The sequence below is a fragment of the Eupeodes corollae genome, chromosome 2 (assembly GCF_945859685.1).
Source record: "Eupeodes corollae chromosome 2, idEupCoro1.1, whole genome shotgun sequence".
Lineage (NCBI taxonomy): Eukaryota > Metazoa > Arthropoda > Insecta > Diptera > Syrphidae > Eupeodes > Eupeodes corollae.
The window spans coordinates 80,547,012-80,563,486 of NC_079148.1; the positions used below are offsets into that span (position 1 = coordinate 80,547,012).

Consider the following 16,475-nt stretch of genomic DNA (forward strand, 5'->3'; position numbering starts at 1 on the left):
ATGGAAAGGGAATGATTCCTAGATTATAATTGTAAAATTACATACTTTTGGGGTAAAAAGAAGTATTATAACTTTACACTGCGCTATTAAATACGAATGCTTGTTATTATTTAGTCTTCATAAAAATAGAAAACACGTGAAGGTACACATTTTTTGTTCTTCATTCCAAAATCGTTATTTCTAACTCAAATTTGTATCCCTCAATATCAGTTTGATAAACTTCAAACTTCATCTTAAATTAAGGTTTCAAACTATAAAATAATAATCTAGCTGGATGAATGGTTTCATTGAGCCAAACATTCGTGCAAACACTTATTTAATTTAAATGTCTTTGTTCCTAATCGAAATTTGATTTGGTTTTCAAAACACAGCTGCCCAAAGAATACTTTTTTTAATGTACACATGTCAAACCTTGCCTACCGTACACTTTCGCACTGCAAAGAGATTTGCAACGCAATGGTAATCTGCAAAAAGATTCGAGGGTATACAAAACTATCCCTCCTCCGAACTTTCTGTATCGGGCTTCGTTTTAAAGTTTTAAGATACAAACATAGTACATCGAAATTTTCCCTCGAGAATTAAAAGTTCCTTTTAAGAATCTATCTCTTTTTTGTATATATACCTACCCAAAATTGACTGGTCAGTGTCTGGAAACTCTTAGTCTTTCAACTACTGTCTATGATGTCTTAATTTTAGTACCAATTTTTCCTTTCCTCTAAAGTAACCCTAGTTTTGTTATAGATCGCAGATATAACGCCAAAATTAATCTCAAAATAAATAAGTACAAGTGAAAACACTTCAAAAACAGCTGGAAATGTAGTTTAATATTAAAATTACATTAAGATTTTGTCGATTCACTAAGCTAGTGACTACGTAGTCAAGTGATTCTAGTTGGCTTAATGCAACTACAAAAGTAGTTAAAATTTACCCTCCGACGTAGTGTAAACAATTTGGCTACAAAGTTAGTGCACACTAGTTTTGATGTTTCACAATCAGCGGCTGGCTCGGTAAGGACAAAAGAATTCAAAATAAAATTAATCTTTCGCTATTTAAATATAAATATAAATCAATCACATTATATCTTCTATATGGTTTTATTGAATTAAAAAAAAGAAAAAAAAAACTATTTAAAGTACCTGTAAGAACAAATGTTTCTTATTTTATATATTTGTATTTGTTATTAATATCACAGTTCCGAAGTGACTTCCTTTGTAGTGCAATTTTGCATTCACAAAGCTGGTTGAGTTTTGACTACGTGTCACTAGGTTTATGAATGCCCCCATTCATTCATTTTGAACGCGCCCATTTGTTTTTTTTAAATAAGAATTGTATATGGTAATACTGTGAACTTCCTGCCAAAACTAAACCATAACAAAACCAGCTGTTCCAGGCATTACATTTGTTGTGTTGTGTGTTGTGTCATCAAATATTTTTATTAAAATTAGTTAGAAACATTTTTAAACTCTCATTTTTAAGAATTACCTTACTCTGCCTTGACAATTATTTCAAAGAAAAAAAGGTAATACATACATTATTCTGTAACTTTAATATTTGGAAATGACACGATTATAGAAAATTATAGCTTTGGAATAAAGTTGGTTTTGTTTTGTTGCCAAAATGAACATGGACAGATTACATTCTGTTTTTCGAAAAAGTTTTAATAGTTTTCTTTTACCTGTTCGTATGATGCAAATAAAACGTCTTGAGTTGTACCAGGTATAATTTTGTCTGTTCCAAGAATACTCCAAATTAAATGTTTCTCTTTAGAACTGTTATCGGATCCTCGGCGTTGAAGAAAACTCTGACCAAAACACTGTTCGCAAGGCATACATCGAAATCGTAAAAAAAGTGCACCCAGACAGTGGCCACGAAGAAGCATCCGCCGAACGTTTTCAACAAGTTGATGAGGCTTTTAAGACACTCCAGGAGAAATTCGCTAAAAATCGGAGGGGAATAAACGATGACGAGGAAGAAGAGGAAGTATTTGATATTAAACATACAGCACCGCAGCATCGACAATACCTGAGCTATGAGGGATATGGATTTGGTACTCCATTTCAGCGCCAAAAACAGTACCAACAAGTAAAAGCTATGAAGGCTCAAGAAAGAGTTCTAAGCCACCGCTTGGAGAAGGCACATGCTGGTGAAAAAACCATTATGAAGAAAGGTTCATTCTTTAAAAATCACGCAATTAAGACCAAATACGGCTTTGATCGTGTCGTTGAAGATTTGATTCAGGAGGCAATGAACAAAGGTGATTTTAATAATCTAACTGGCTCCGGTAAGCCACTGTCAAACGCACAATCACAAAACCCTTATCTAGACTTTACAACACATAAATTAAACAGAATTTTGCTCGATAATGGTTTTACACCTGAATGGATAATGTTACAGAAAGACATAAGAGACTCTGTAGATTTTCTTAAAAACAGCTTAATTAAAGATCGATCATACTTTGGTGACTATCCTTTTGCCAAAGATCAGGAACAAATAAGATGGGAACTCACAGTATCTCAATACAGTTCTAATGTAGAACAAATAAATAGGGATATAGACAAGTACAATCTTATTGTGCCCATTTTACAAAACCAGCTTTTTAGAATTAGTTTGGAGAAGATAGCGGACAAAATTTTAAAAGACGAAACGCTCCCGAGAAATTTAAAACGATTGGACGAACAGAAGACACACGAATCGAATTCACCTAAGTCTGATTTGTTTAGTTTCATTGGTTCTTTGTTTTAGTTCAAGATTTTAAAATATATGTATATATGTATAGCTACCATTTAATATTATTATGTTCGTTAATAAAATAATTTTTCGTTGAAAAGCTTTGTGTTTTGGTTTTAATTAAGTAGGACAAGTTTTAAATTTCTCTAGAAGTAGAGAAAAACAAGAATTTTAGATATGGGTAACTAGGCTAGTTTTATGAACTTTTTGTCTAGCTTTAAGGTAGTTTTGAGAATGATAAATAAAAAAAAGTGCAGTGTATCTATTTTTCAAACAATGACCCGTATTTCATCAAAGATATTAACAGGAATATCATTTTGGTTTTGGACTGCCTAGCTATACCCTGGCTTTGGGTTAAATTACATTTGTTATTTATACAAATTGGTTATAAAGACCATGACACAAGGATGAAAAAAACTAGCAGCATTTTTATAAGTATCTGTTGGATAGTCGATAATTTCTATCCATTATTTGATAAGTTGGTAATTTTAGATCGATTGTGAATGCTTATCAAACGTTCATTGTAAGTTCTGTATCACGTGGGATATAATTTTTTCTTTCTTTGGCCACAGAAGAAAAAAATCTTTGTCCGATAATGTAAGTTGTACGTCTTGTTTCTTAATTCCAATAAATTAAGATTTTCACTAACCAAAGTAAAAAAAAAACTAATTAATTACATGTGTTCGTCCAAATCCATTAGATTTCAAGAATCCTATAATGTCCGGCAACTTTTGATTTAATTACTCACATTAGCTCCATAATAACTCTCTTCAAAAAAAAAAATTCTATCGAATCGATCCTTTTTAATATTTTTCCTTTTTCCAAATTATCATGTTTACGTTTCAACCAAGGATTTGTGATTCATAAGAATATTGATGTGTATCTATTTTTTTCAATATCCGTAATAACATGTCTATAAAAAACACATTCATAATAATACAATATAACAAAATTCCCAGTCGATTAACACAGTTGCTCGATTTATAGCTAATGTCCATAATACCAACTGATTTGTTGATAGTTAATAGGATAGCCTGCTAATATCATGGCTCTATTATCTGTCTTAAATAGTCCCGACTGCGGAGTAATTATATCCTCATTTGCTCCTTAATTGATTTTGGTGTCAAACGAAAGGACAATATTTGGTTGCCTAACCAAAACCTGGTCCAACCCAAACCAAGTGCATATTGTTCTTACTCATAATATCTTTGAAGAATAGATTATTGGTAATTAAAAAAAAAAATACTGTGAGTTGTGACGTGGTATTACCAAATTATTTCGTGCTTGCTTATTATCATTAAAAGAAAAATATGTATATCTGGCAAAAGGAACTTCAAAAAAATAAATTGTTTTGAATGTTTTTATTTTATATAATAATCGTTTATTTTTCAATGACTGTTAACGTTTATTGCGTAACGTGTGGTATTCTAAAATAGACACGAATCCAGCATGCTTTCTCTGATTTGTATGTTCTTCTTATAATAATTATTATTTCGTATTATATAAATTTATCGGTTTTTCGATTATCATTTTATTCGAATTTATTATTAATAAGATGATGTTGAATAAAATGAGAAAAAAACAATACTTTAAGTATATCTTATTGATATTTTTCACATTTTATCAAGGGTTTCTTATACTGAATCAGAGTCATACAACATTTATTATTAATTTAATTACTAAAGTATAAATTATGTTTGTAATATTATTCACTTACAGTATAGCACCGAGTACAAATTTTTTATTTATTTTCTTTTTAAGTATGTATAATAGTATATTATTTTATTTTAATTAATATTATTTTTACTTATTCGTTTTGTATCTTATTAAAAAACTAAATCGTATTATATTAATTATAATTATAATATTATTATAAAATCACTGCTTACAGCCTAAAAGCAAAATTGACCTTATTATGGCATTTTAACATCTTCATCTTCTCTTTTAAACCTGACCGTCTCCAGACATCTGAAAACAAAATTATTTAAATGAATATGCATTTATAAAGTTATTATAAAATTACTTACTTGAGACTGTGAACTATCACTTTCGACTTGTTCAGAATAACAGTGTTTGTAGTTTAGATAATCTAAAAGTCTTCTTGGTAATGGCAATGTCTGTATTAAATCTTTACGAACTACAGCTTTCAAAATAACAAATCTAAATAAGAGATAAGCAAATAAATTGTTTTAGGAGACATCACCAAACATTTTTAAATAATTTGTATTACCTGCACATGTGCTGTAGACTTTGAATGTGTTTAAATCTAGATACAGGATTAGTTAATTGTACACGCATGGGTCCATGCTCTGGTCTTCTATGCAAGAAGAATAAATATCTGTGTTGGGGTTAGTTTAGTCAAAATTTAGGTTACATTTATTTAAATTGCGAAACGAAAAGGGTAATTTACCTTCCACTTCTTGAGTGTTCGACTGCTTTTTCTATGAATTCAGTAATGGTTTGTGATTTGAATTTTGCATACGAACCAAACGAGAATGTTCCTTAACATAAAAACACCAATCAACGACATTCAGTTATTTTATAAATTTACAATTTTTGTTTTGAGTACATACCTTGGTCCTGTTCGATTCTTACATGACGCACACAGTTGTTTAATTTGAAACTTAAAGAAAAAATATAATGGTCATCGGAACTGTCGCGAACAATAAAACTGCCATCGGGCTCATTTGAAAGGACTTTTTCGGCAGCTTCACTGGATAGTGGTCCCCAATACCATCCATACTGTAATAATAATTATATAGTTAAAGTAAGGAGTATTTGTTTGCCTGAGAATAAAATTAACTTACGTCCTTGACTTTCTCTATACTCGATGTAAAATGAAATGAACGTAGTTCAGTTTTCTTTCTATCTTTATCATCGGCATCAGATAAGTTGTCTTGTGTTTCCACACCGGCTGTGAGGATATCAAAGTCGGCTAAGCGGTTGTACAAAAAATAGGTTAGAATTGTAGCACAGGATTAAAAGAAGATAGAATGAATGTCGAAAAAATTATTCAGTACAAGAATCAATAACTAAATTGGCCCAAAAAATAAATCCATTTGGAAGCTTACATCAGAAAATAATTCTAATTTATTACCGATAAACGAGAGAGGGGTGAGGGGTGTTTCCACTAAAGCACCTCTCCTTATCCAGACGGCAGCTAAGGAATGCCCGAGATGGAATCAACGGTGGCGTCTACAGTTCCAGTAAGGTTGAACTACTCAGGGAACACCTTATAGGGCTTGTACGACATATTCGGAGCCTAGGCCTATGAGGAACGGTTTAATTTAAAAAAATAGCGTCTATTTGGGTGTGGATATGTTGTTGGAACTAAACTCAGGCAAAAAGTCATGAGTTTCAACAGTGTGAGCGACCGGATCAAGGTTAAATTAACATAAGCCTAATATGCGCGCATGCCCAAACAGAGGATAAAGATAAAAAAGACATATTCATCGAGCTATTCGACAAGATATGTTGTGAGTATTGCCCTGGCTATGACATTAAAATTGTCCTAGGAGATTTTAACGTCAAGCTAGGAAGAGAAGACATCTTAAGTGGAACAATCAGGAGATACAGCGTGCACGACAGCACCTTCGACAACGGATTCAGATTGATCGATTTTGCTGCGGGCGAGACGTTCTGGTAGCTGGTACGCTTGATATCCACAATGGAACATGGAAATCTCCTGATTAATCAACTGTTAACCAGATTGACCACATTACGATCGACGCACGACACTTCTCCAGTATACTGGATGTCCAAATACTCCGAGGGGCATTCGAGAGACTCGGACCACTATCTCGTGGTAGCCAAAGTACGACTACGAATATCCCGATCCAAGCCAAAATAAGGAATTACTGTGAAAAGATTCGACGTCGTTTTCCGATCGAGTCTCTAATAACCTCTTAAAAAGTCCTTTTCTGCCTGCATTAAGCTTTGAAAACCAGTAGCAACATTGCCTTGCAGCCATCAGAGATGCCACCTCTAAAGTGCTAGATTTCGCACGGCCACCAAAGCCAAACCCCCCGGTTTGACAACGAATGTCAGCAATCGCACGCAGCTAAGCAACAGGCATACAAAACGGCGGCGCTGCACACAAGGACCAGAGCTGCTCGCGAGTCAAATATAAGATTTGCTAATCATAAAAGGACCGATTTTTCATTTTTATAACAATCTGCGATCATTCCTAAGCAATTTGAATATAATTTGAATTTTATTTTGCTTATAGCTTTAGACCAGAAAAATTCTATGTGGAGTAAAAACATAGTTACCACTGATTTTCAAAATATTTTCCTTGACTTTCCCTAACCTATTTTGAAGTTTTCCCTGACCAAATTAAAAAAAAAACTCTTTGGCGCAAATGTATAGATGGCTCAGGTTAAGAAGTTACTAACTAGAAAAAGTGTTTTTTTCACCTATCATAAACATTTTTTTAATTGCATCCATAGTTAATTTAACTCGAAAAAAGAGGGGACGAAAACAAATAACAGTAAACAATCTAACGTTTTAAAAGAATCGAAAAACAAGCCAAATTAACAGAGATGCATACAAAAGTTAAATATATTAGTTACTTAAAATTTTAAGAAAAAAAATCATTGGAGTGCTGATGAGATAAATTGCATGTGTTGCAAGTTTTTATGACTGCAGAAGTCATTTTACAAGCTCGAGAAGCATCTTCGCAAAATTTACGCGAGCATACCTACATATGTATATATTTTTTTGGCGGTTTTTAAAATGCTCAAAACTTTCTTGAATTACTTGAGGACATTTTTCACACAATTTAAAGGTACTTTGGTCGGTTTAAAACTTATTACGAGCCGCTTACCATAAAGTGGGTTTTATTTCTACTAGAAATATCAAAAAACTAGGATCTACTCAAATAATTGTAAAGCGTACTTTGACGGACCATAAAGTCGGACAATGTTTTTGGCGCAAAGTGTTTAATCTATTTCATTATGAAAAAATCTCAGCTCTTCCATGATCACTTTTAAAATTTCCTGACTTTCCAGTGTGAGGCGAAGAAATTGGGTCTTGACATTAACGAGGACAAAACGAAGTATTTACTGTCGTCAAATAGAGTCGATTCACACCGTAGACTTGGTCAACATGTGACAATTGACAGATACAACTTCGATGTGGTACACGAATTTGTTTACCCTTGCCAATCGCTGTTTCTTTGGCCTAAGTAAGCAGTTGAGGAATAAGGCCCCACCACGAAGTACCAAAGAGACGCTGTACAAAACTTTAATCATCCCAGACTTGCTGTATGGTGCAGAAGCATGGACCCTCTCCCAGGCGGATGAAGGATCTCTTGGTATCTTCATGAGGAAGGTTCTGCGTACAATCTATAGTCCGGTTTGTGTCGACAGGCAAAGTAACATCTGGCGGAGAAGATTTAATCAGGAGTTATACGAGATGTACTGTACAGCGACTTGCCACTGGTCAAAAACCTGCGTGTACAACGATTAAGATGGCTAGGGCATATCGAGCGAATGAACATGGAAGCTCCAGCACGTAAGGTATTCTCCGGTGGAGTGATCATGTTCAGGCCAACGCACGTCAACTTGGTATTCAAAACTGGAGGCAGCAAGCTAGAGATCGAGTAAGCTGGTTACAGTTATTACTTGAGACCCAGGAGCACAATGTCCTATAGCGCCGAATAAAGTAAAGTAAGTATGACTTTGGAGTCGAGTGGCAACTACGAAATACTTATCCGAATGTAAATTAAATCATAGTTTAAACAAAAATTCTTGAAATCTCGATAAAGTTCATTCATGAGTTCAAAAAAGAAAAATATTCTAAATTCGATGACAGTTAAGAGATAATTGAGATATTGATGTGAAAATGGTTCGTATAAAAAGGCCGATTTCCCTTTCTTTATTCTAAAAAAAAATATTATTTACAATTTGTATGGCAGCTGTTTAGTGTTCCATCAACACAAATATTTATTGCGAACAGAAAGTGCCAATGAAACAACCTAAGTGGGAAAATTGTTCAGAGCTTGAAGAGTTATTTGACAAGTTAGAATTTGAAGAGAAAGAGTCTTCATAGGAACTCTTAAAACATTTTAATAAATACTTTTTCATCTTTAGAGAATCAAATTTAATCAATTTATTTAAAAAAAAATATTTCACTCATTCTAACTAACAGTAAATATCGCAGATTTTTTGAATTGATCTTAAAAATAAACTTACCTTTTTTGGGTAAAGGTGGCAAGGCTCGCGACTGAAACTTCCTTCTTTTATCATCAGCCGATTCTGGTTGTTGATTCGTTGTAGACGATTGTTCTTTATTTGATGAAATATACTCAGCTGAATCGGTAGAATTGGCTCTGCATCGATTGTGGCTCTTACGAAAACGAAATATGCTGCAAAACTTCTGCTTCAAGTTCAAAGTAAACTGTGACTTCTTTTCCGTTTGAATTGTATTTATTTTACTTATGTGGTTATTATTATTGATATTATTTAAGTTATTGTTGTTTGATAAATCACTGGCCTTATCGCCACCTCCGCCTACAACTAACTTAGTATTTTTAATACTGGCTGAGTTGGAAATGCTCTTTGAGTGATTAATTGACACTTGTTTTAGAGTCGAATGCTTATTGGGTCTGGGGATAATTATTGTCCCGACACCGCCGTTACCTCCGCCAACGCCACCACCACCACCTCCGACACCTCCACCACAAGTACCATTCGATGAACGATTTAATGTAATAGTATGAGTTGGTGTTTTGCTGGTTGCTGTAGATTTGTGAGCCAAACTACTCGTTGTATTGTTTCTCATGGGTATGTCTTTGGCGTCCGAATACAAAGTGTGATAGAATTGCTTTACTTCGTCGAGAGTCATGTGAAGCGGTTCAATTGGGTTTTCGGGCACACTATGTCGCTTATCTTCGGCGGCTTTGTTGGCTTTAGTCTTGCTCTTGTCAATTTCAAGCTTATCAATTCCAGATATGTTATCATCGGTGCTGGTGTTGTTATTGTTCAAGTTGTTAATGTTATTATTGTTGTTTCGTTTTCTTCGCTTGTTGTTGCGAGAGTATTTCAAGCGATTCTTTTGGTTCGACTTCATGCTGTCCTTATATTTACTTATTATTGTATCTTTGGCATCAGGAGGCTTAATCATATCAATGGGAAATGCGTATATATCCGAATCGATTGGCACATTATAGAAATCGGATATCTCACGTGTTAAAAGAGCATCGTGAGACATTGCTTGGGTTATGAAGATAGAGTCATCTGCCTTATTTGCATTCGATACACTTAATGAATTGTGCGAGCTCGACAGTCGACTATTTAATGAGTTGCGAGAGTTGGGCCTATTACCACTGCCACCTGAATGGTAATGATATTGGTGTTGATAATGGTGGTGATGTAATGGACTGTACAAAAGTCTTCGTTGTAAGCTACCATCTTGATATGCACTACGTTTGATGCCGTAATAAAGATCATAATCATGAATTTCCGAGAGACCCCCCAAATTAAATCTCTGCAATTGCATTTGATGGGTGTGCGTAGCAACGTCCTGTTCTGATGGAATAGCTCTGAAATATCGTGTGTGATCTTGAAAATGGGGACATAAAGCCATTTTTTGTTGGTCCACAACATCAATGCTATTTCCAACAGAGGAGCTTAAAATATCGTTTGGTTCATCGTATATATTATCCATGTTACTGCTATTCAAAATGGAATCACTTGAGTAGATATGTTGCTTAGAGTATGAATCTTTTAGTGCGCTTTCGACGTGAGCAATGATTGGATTAAGTTCTACAATAATATTTGGCGTGGGCTTGTCCGTCATGTCGTTGATTTGAAGCGAAGATTGCGATGACCATCGCGGGATATTATTTAAAACGTTTTTTGAAAGTGATCTGGTGAGAGTTGTATGAGGAGAGTCCTTAAATAGAATTAAATAAATTGTTTATTTAATTGCTCAAATTTAAAATCTAAAACAAAATATTACTTGAAACTCTGGTGGCGGGTCGATAGGGGCAAGTGGTACTTTTTTGAGGGTATTAAAATTCTCTGCACTCATTCCTCCTTCGGAGCAATTATCAAGAGAATCAAATTGTGAAACTTCTCCATCACTTTCAGCTAACTAAATATATATAGGTAAAGTTTAAATAAAAATAACAACTCATCACAAACTAAAGCATAGCTTTCAAATACAAACCTCCATTTCAAATTTGCATATCCCCAAACGATAAGAATCTCCACTTGATATTGAACTGTTTGTTGTAAGTGGAACACCTGAGTCATCACTTAGAGAGGTTGCAGCATTAAGTTCAATACTATTAGCACTGATTAACTCATGATTTGTGGCAATCATTCCGAAACTGTCACTATTGCACAGATTGATTATAGCCGCTGTTGAATTCAAAATACCGGATGGAACTATAGAGTCATTGCAATTACTAAGCTCTTTAGATTTCACTGAAATTTGAGTTTCCATTTTCCTTTCGCTTTTTTGAGTTTGTTTTTATTGGTTTTCTATTTTTGGTAATGTTGCAGTCTAAAAAAAAAATTATAAAAAAAACGTATATTCGCATACAAAATTCATAGAATATTTAATATATCTGATTAAATAGATATCGTTGGCCTAATAACTCAAAAATTGCAACCAAAACCGACAGTTTTGGTCTTTTTCATTTCTAACTCTTGGAACTAGTTAAGTCTTTGCCTTCTGGAGCAATTCATCATATCACAGATTTGTTTGTTTGTCTATTTCAAAATTCTTATTAAGAGCAAAACTGGGATCAGATATTTTATCGAATTCCTTACTTTATACACGATATACAGTCAGTCTCAGTCATATTCGTACACCTTGTATTTCTTTAAAAATTCCACTCTCAAAAGGTAAACAAATAACTTGGATATAAAAAAGACATTCATTTATTTTTGAATTGAATGAATCACTTATTCGTATTTGTACACTTTAACCTTTTGAAGTTGTTTTCTAAAAAAGCTTTTAGCTTTCATTTTTGCATTGCACTTAACCGAACGGCACTTTCTTCATGATTTGTTTAAGAATCTTGATCCATCCTGGTTAATTATCCCATTTATTATTTCAACGTCCTCGCCGCCGAAAAACAACACCACACCATTTCAGATCTATTTCCATGTTTTAAGTGTTTCCAATTCAGCTCTGTACTATGTTTTCTCAATTTGGTACCTCTTTGCAAATTCCAAACACTTTTTCGATTGGCCTCTGGAATAATTCACCAAGAAGTGGGTATTGCGACGATGAAATTTGTCTTACAAGAGGATATAAGTTACAGTAAAATTCCAAGGATATAGGTATATACGTTGTGAACAAATATGAATATGAGGTATTATTTTTACTCTTTTTTCATATTAATATATATTTGCATGTAAACACAATAACACGATTTTATAGATTTTAATATTAATTTGGAATTGTTGTTGCTTTCTATGTTATTTTGCCTTTTTTAACAATTCTACTGAATTTTACTCTCCTGTACGAATTTGTCTGAGAGTATCTGTACTTCGTTTATAACTTTTTTTAAAGAGTGGTATAAGTTTTCCAAACAATTGCTTTTCAAAATAAAACAAGAACAACTGCTTCTTAAAAATTCAGCCAAATTTCTCTACCTAATTCTAATTTCCGACGAATTGATGCGAACAAAATGTATTTTTTTTTTATTTGAGATCTGGGACTGATTGTTTGTTTCATGCTAATTCAATGAAGGATACTTTAAACTCAACAATTTAGAAGATACCTTGATTAATTTCACATTAAACAATATGAATCAAGGATCATAGCGTTCTTAGTTTTTAAAAGAAATAGCTAACACATCACCTGGTTGTGTGAAGACTGATGCTCGTTGTATTACAAGTGCAAATAGAGTTCCAGTAATGAATAACTTATACTCTTGTTTCAAGACGTTTAACTGAAACTGGCAACACATTTTCTTTAAAAAATAAGAAAACATCTATACCAAAATTCCTTGTTTGAAACAAATAAAAGATGTTAAATGTTAGTTATACCTGCTGCCAAAGGAATAATTTATTTAATACAAAATAATCTTTTTAGGTACCTATAGGTTTCATTGAATGTAGTAATGAGGAGGAAAAATGTTTTCAATGAATTGTCATCGGTCAATCGGCCGCGGCGTTGGTAAAACGATATAGGGTGTTGGTTCGCAATGTCTGTCGGAACTGATGCAGAAATAAGACATGAGCAAAGTGTACCTACACAATATCCTCAAACTCCCTCAAACACTTAAGCTACATTTGTAAAATTATTTACCAGGGTTTACACAAATTACAATTAGCTGCAAATAAAATAAAAGGGGAAGCTTTAGATTTGTACGAGAAAATGTTGAGGTATTTCACGAAACCGGTCGGCATTAGATTAAAAAAATGTTTTCAAAAAAAAAGTGAGACATGTAGTTACAAATTTACCTGTCATGCGCAGGACAGTTACAAACTTAAAATTTTTAGAATGGAATTCCGAAAAGCAAGGATTTTTTGGTTTCTAATCAAAACCCAAATATACATATGGTTTTAAATTGAGTTTTTGAATTAAAAACAGTACTTCCATCACTTAATGTTTATTTGTAACAATATGCAACTCTACTATTTTCAAGCTTGCAACTGCATCTACTTGCTCTTTGGGTAACTTAAAATATACCGACTTATCCTTAATATGCACAATTACTATTCTTTTCAAAGAAAATCATAGATAAGTCACAAATTTTGTAATTTTCTTCAAAAAAAATGTTCTCTTGGTCTTGGCAGAAATGCAATCACTTCACTGGCCAAAATATGAAATGCTATCACTTTAAGTGGGAACAAAAAAAAAAACTAAAAATCAGAGACAGAGAATAGCAAATCTTGAATTTATTGATTTCTTAAAATTTGCAGCAGACTTTGTTAGGAAAAAAGTTCGGATGCTTTGTGAAGGTATTTTGGACACGTTTAAATATTGAACGCTTTTGAGATAAAATTTAGCATTTGATTACAGAGTTACAGAGGAGAGGGTTTCATGTTTTTTTTTTTACTTAATTTGCAAACCTTTTTTTGTTGTGTGATTGGTTAATTCATGATTTTTTCCAGACGACAAAACTAGCAGAACGACGATGAACGGCACTAGAAGCTAAATAACTTAAATGCTAATGAATTTGTACGAAAAAATTCATTTTAACAATTATTGCAGATCCCCGGATAAGGTTATTTTATATGACTAAATTAATTTGTTCAATATAAAAGTGGTGGTACGAAATTTTTTCACAAATTTACTATACGTCTGGGCGGCCATATTTACTACAAATTGTTTAGTTTAGTTTTTTTTAATGACGTATAGGGAAACGTTCGGAAGTGAGATCATTCATTTGTGTCAAGTTTGACAATGAAATTGACTGCATTCAAGGAAAAAAGAAATTTTACCTAGATGAGAATGTTCAGGTTGCAAGCTTAAAGTTGTACACTAAACAACTTAATTTTTCCGTTTGACAAGGCCACCGATATAGATGTCAAAACAGCCTTATAACCTGTTAATGTGAGACTTTGATTTTCTTTTCAATTATATAAATTTTGTTTGGGGCGACTCCATTACTGCAGCACGAATTTCCTTCAGATTTTTTTACAGTTAGGTAGGGGTCTCAATAGAACATGTTTTAAATATTAGGGCTAGGAAACAACTTTAAGTCATAGAAAAAAATATTTTTTTTTGGGGCTTAACCCTACTTTTTTCGTATTGCATTTTTTGAGACTAAAACAAGTTTTTTTAATTGATAGCACGACTTTCTAACAGCTAGGTATGTAAGGGGGGGCATTCTGCCCCCTGCAACCCCCTGCTTGGGATCACTATAGGATTTGTAGTGGGTGCGAGTTTGGGTATATGCAAAGTACTTTTTGCATTTGAGCACTAAAATCAAAGAAATCCCCAACAAAAATGAAATAACGATGACAACACGGAACAAAAAACATGGATGAAATGTCAAAATCAATCATTTTTGTGTGTTTTGTATGTAAAAAAGTGAACTTTGAAAATTAATTAAAAATAGAAATAAATGTTTCCTCGCTCTTAAATTGCTGTAGTTATAATTTATTTGCACATATCTATCAAATAAAAAACCGCGAGTCGAAATTCGTGCTCCGGTAATGGAAAGTCGAGCCTTTAATTCAGTATTTTAAATTTCATAACTCTTTTGGGAGTATTCCATTACCGACAAATAGTGAGCAGCACCATTGACATACTAAATATTGATTGCTAGTTGATTCATATTCCCATAGAAAGTTTTTTTTTAAAGAAATTCCACCTCTTTCCTTCTCTCAAACGCCATCTGCTGTTTATTTGCTTCAAAAATCTTTTTTTTGTGCAAAGAAACTTAGGGCATCTATTGTTATTAAATTTGTCAATTTAAACAAAATACAAAACTCAATTGACGCGGGGAGAAACCATGGTCACAAAAATATTGTTTTATTAAAAGATGACCCATATGCATAAAATTCTATAATAAAATGCAGCGTTGAAGTGAATTTAGTAAATTGTGTAAAAATATACAGAACAGAAATATTTATTTAAACAAATGAAATTTTGAAATGGATTCGGACTATTCAATTATTAAGGACATAAACGTCTTAAAATATGTCACTGTAGCAGGGAGGCAAAAAGGCGACTAAAGCGTTCGATTTTAATGACTTTCCATCAATCCAGCTTGGAATCAATTATATTCGTAAGTAGTAGCTTCCTCAATGCCTTCGTCCGATTCGGTCTATTCTTTTTCAAATTTCGTGTTTTAGCTATTTGTAACATTTATATTAAAACAATAAACAATAAATCTGAACTCCTTTGAGCTGACAAATATGTTTCTATATTGTGTGCTGTAAAATGGCAGTGTATACCGGGGGGTTATATTTAACAATACGCTAATTGCTAAGATTCCCATAAATAAAATTTAACCGATCCTTAGCAAAGGTTAATGGAATGGCGAAATATTTACTCATTAGTGAGCTTTATTTTTGGTTATTGGTAAAGCTTAGTGTACACGATTGCCAGATCTGCAAATATTGCCAGATCTGCCACTGAAAAATTTGTCTCGAATGGCTGACAATCGTGTACACACCAAATTAATTTGCAGACAAATGGTTTGGCTCCTAATTTGCAGAAAAATATCTGCCAATTAATTTGTAGATTTCTGGCAATCGTGTACACGCAAGCTAACAACCGTGTACACACCAAATTGATTTGCAGAAAAATTTGTTCATCAATCATTTTGAAGACAAATGAATTTGCAGATGTGGCAGTCGTGTGTACACAAAATTCACCAAATTTTTTTCATTTTCTGACGTTTCTTCAAACGTCTGACAATGAATAAATTTGCAGATGCCGTTTGAGGAACATTTGCAAATTTATTCATTGGCAGACAAATTTGGAGAAAACTACTAGGTAAATTTTAAGTTGTTTTTTTTTTCTGCACGTTTTTTTCAATTTATCTTATTTTTTTATGTTTCACTTTGTTTCAGTAGCTTTAAAATTTTCTGACTGATGCGATGTGTGACAAATTGTCACTGACAATGAGCTGAAAATAAATTTGCAGATCCAAAATTTGATTTGGTGTGTACACGGTTGGCAGAAAATCTACAAATGTTTGCAAATCTATTGCTAGCTATTTGGCCAAATTAGTTTGTCGAGATTGTCAGACAAATATTTGGCAACAGATTTGCAGATGTTTGTAGATATATGCAAACCGTGTACACACAAATTGAAATTTTCAGCACATT

General features: G+C 33.2%; 2 protein-coding genes across 4 annotated transcripts; one reads left to right on the plus strand and one right to left on the minus strand.

The window, feature by feature from the left end:
* Positions 1–1,373: 1,373 nt before the first annotated feature.
* On the plus strand, positions 1,374–2,920 carry LOC129945716 (dnaJ homolog subfamily C member 28). 3 transcript variants are annotated; one of them, XM_056055582.1, is made up of 3 exons: positions 1,374–1,519; positions 1,583–1,716; positions 1,768–2,920. In XM_056055582.1, the coding sequence occupies exons 2-3, from the start codon at positions 1,618–1,620 to the stop codon at positions 2,740–2,742; spliced, it is 1,074 nt and encodes a 357-aa protein (XP_055911557.1). In that variant the 5' UTR covers positions 1,374–1,519; positions 1,583–1,617; the 3' UTR covers positions 2,743–2,920. The 3 variants fall into 3 exon arrangements, with proteins under 3 accessions (XP_055911557.1, XP_055911558.1, XP_055911556.1); XM_056055583.1 differs by having other exon boundaries at positions 1,381–1,519; positions 1,573–1,716; XM_056055581.1 differs by having other exon boundaries at positions 1,395–1,716.
* Positions 2,921–4,073: 1,153 nt separating this feature from the next.
* Positions 4,074–14,027, minus strand: LOC129946585 (homeobox protein 5). The gene is made up of 10 exons (XM_056056832.1): positions 13,764–14,027; positions 10,900–11,238; positions 10,690–10,824; positions 8,922–10,623; positions 5,535–5,662; positions 5,301–5,469; positions 5,138–5,228; positions 4,958–5,065; positions 4,755–4,887; positions 4,074–4,695 (listed from the first exon to the last, which is right to left on the minus strand). The coding sequence occupies exons 2-10, from the start codon at positions 11,176–11,178 to the stop codon at positions 4,672–4,674; spliced, it is 2,769 nt and encodes a 922-aa protein (XP_055912807.1). The 5' UTR covers positions 11,179–11,238; positions 13,764–14,027; the 3' UTR covers positions 4,074–4,671.
* Positions 14,028–16,475: the final 2,448 nt, after the last annotated feature.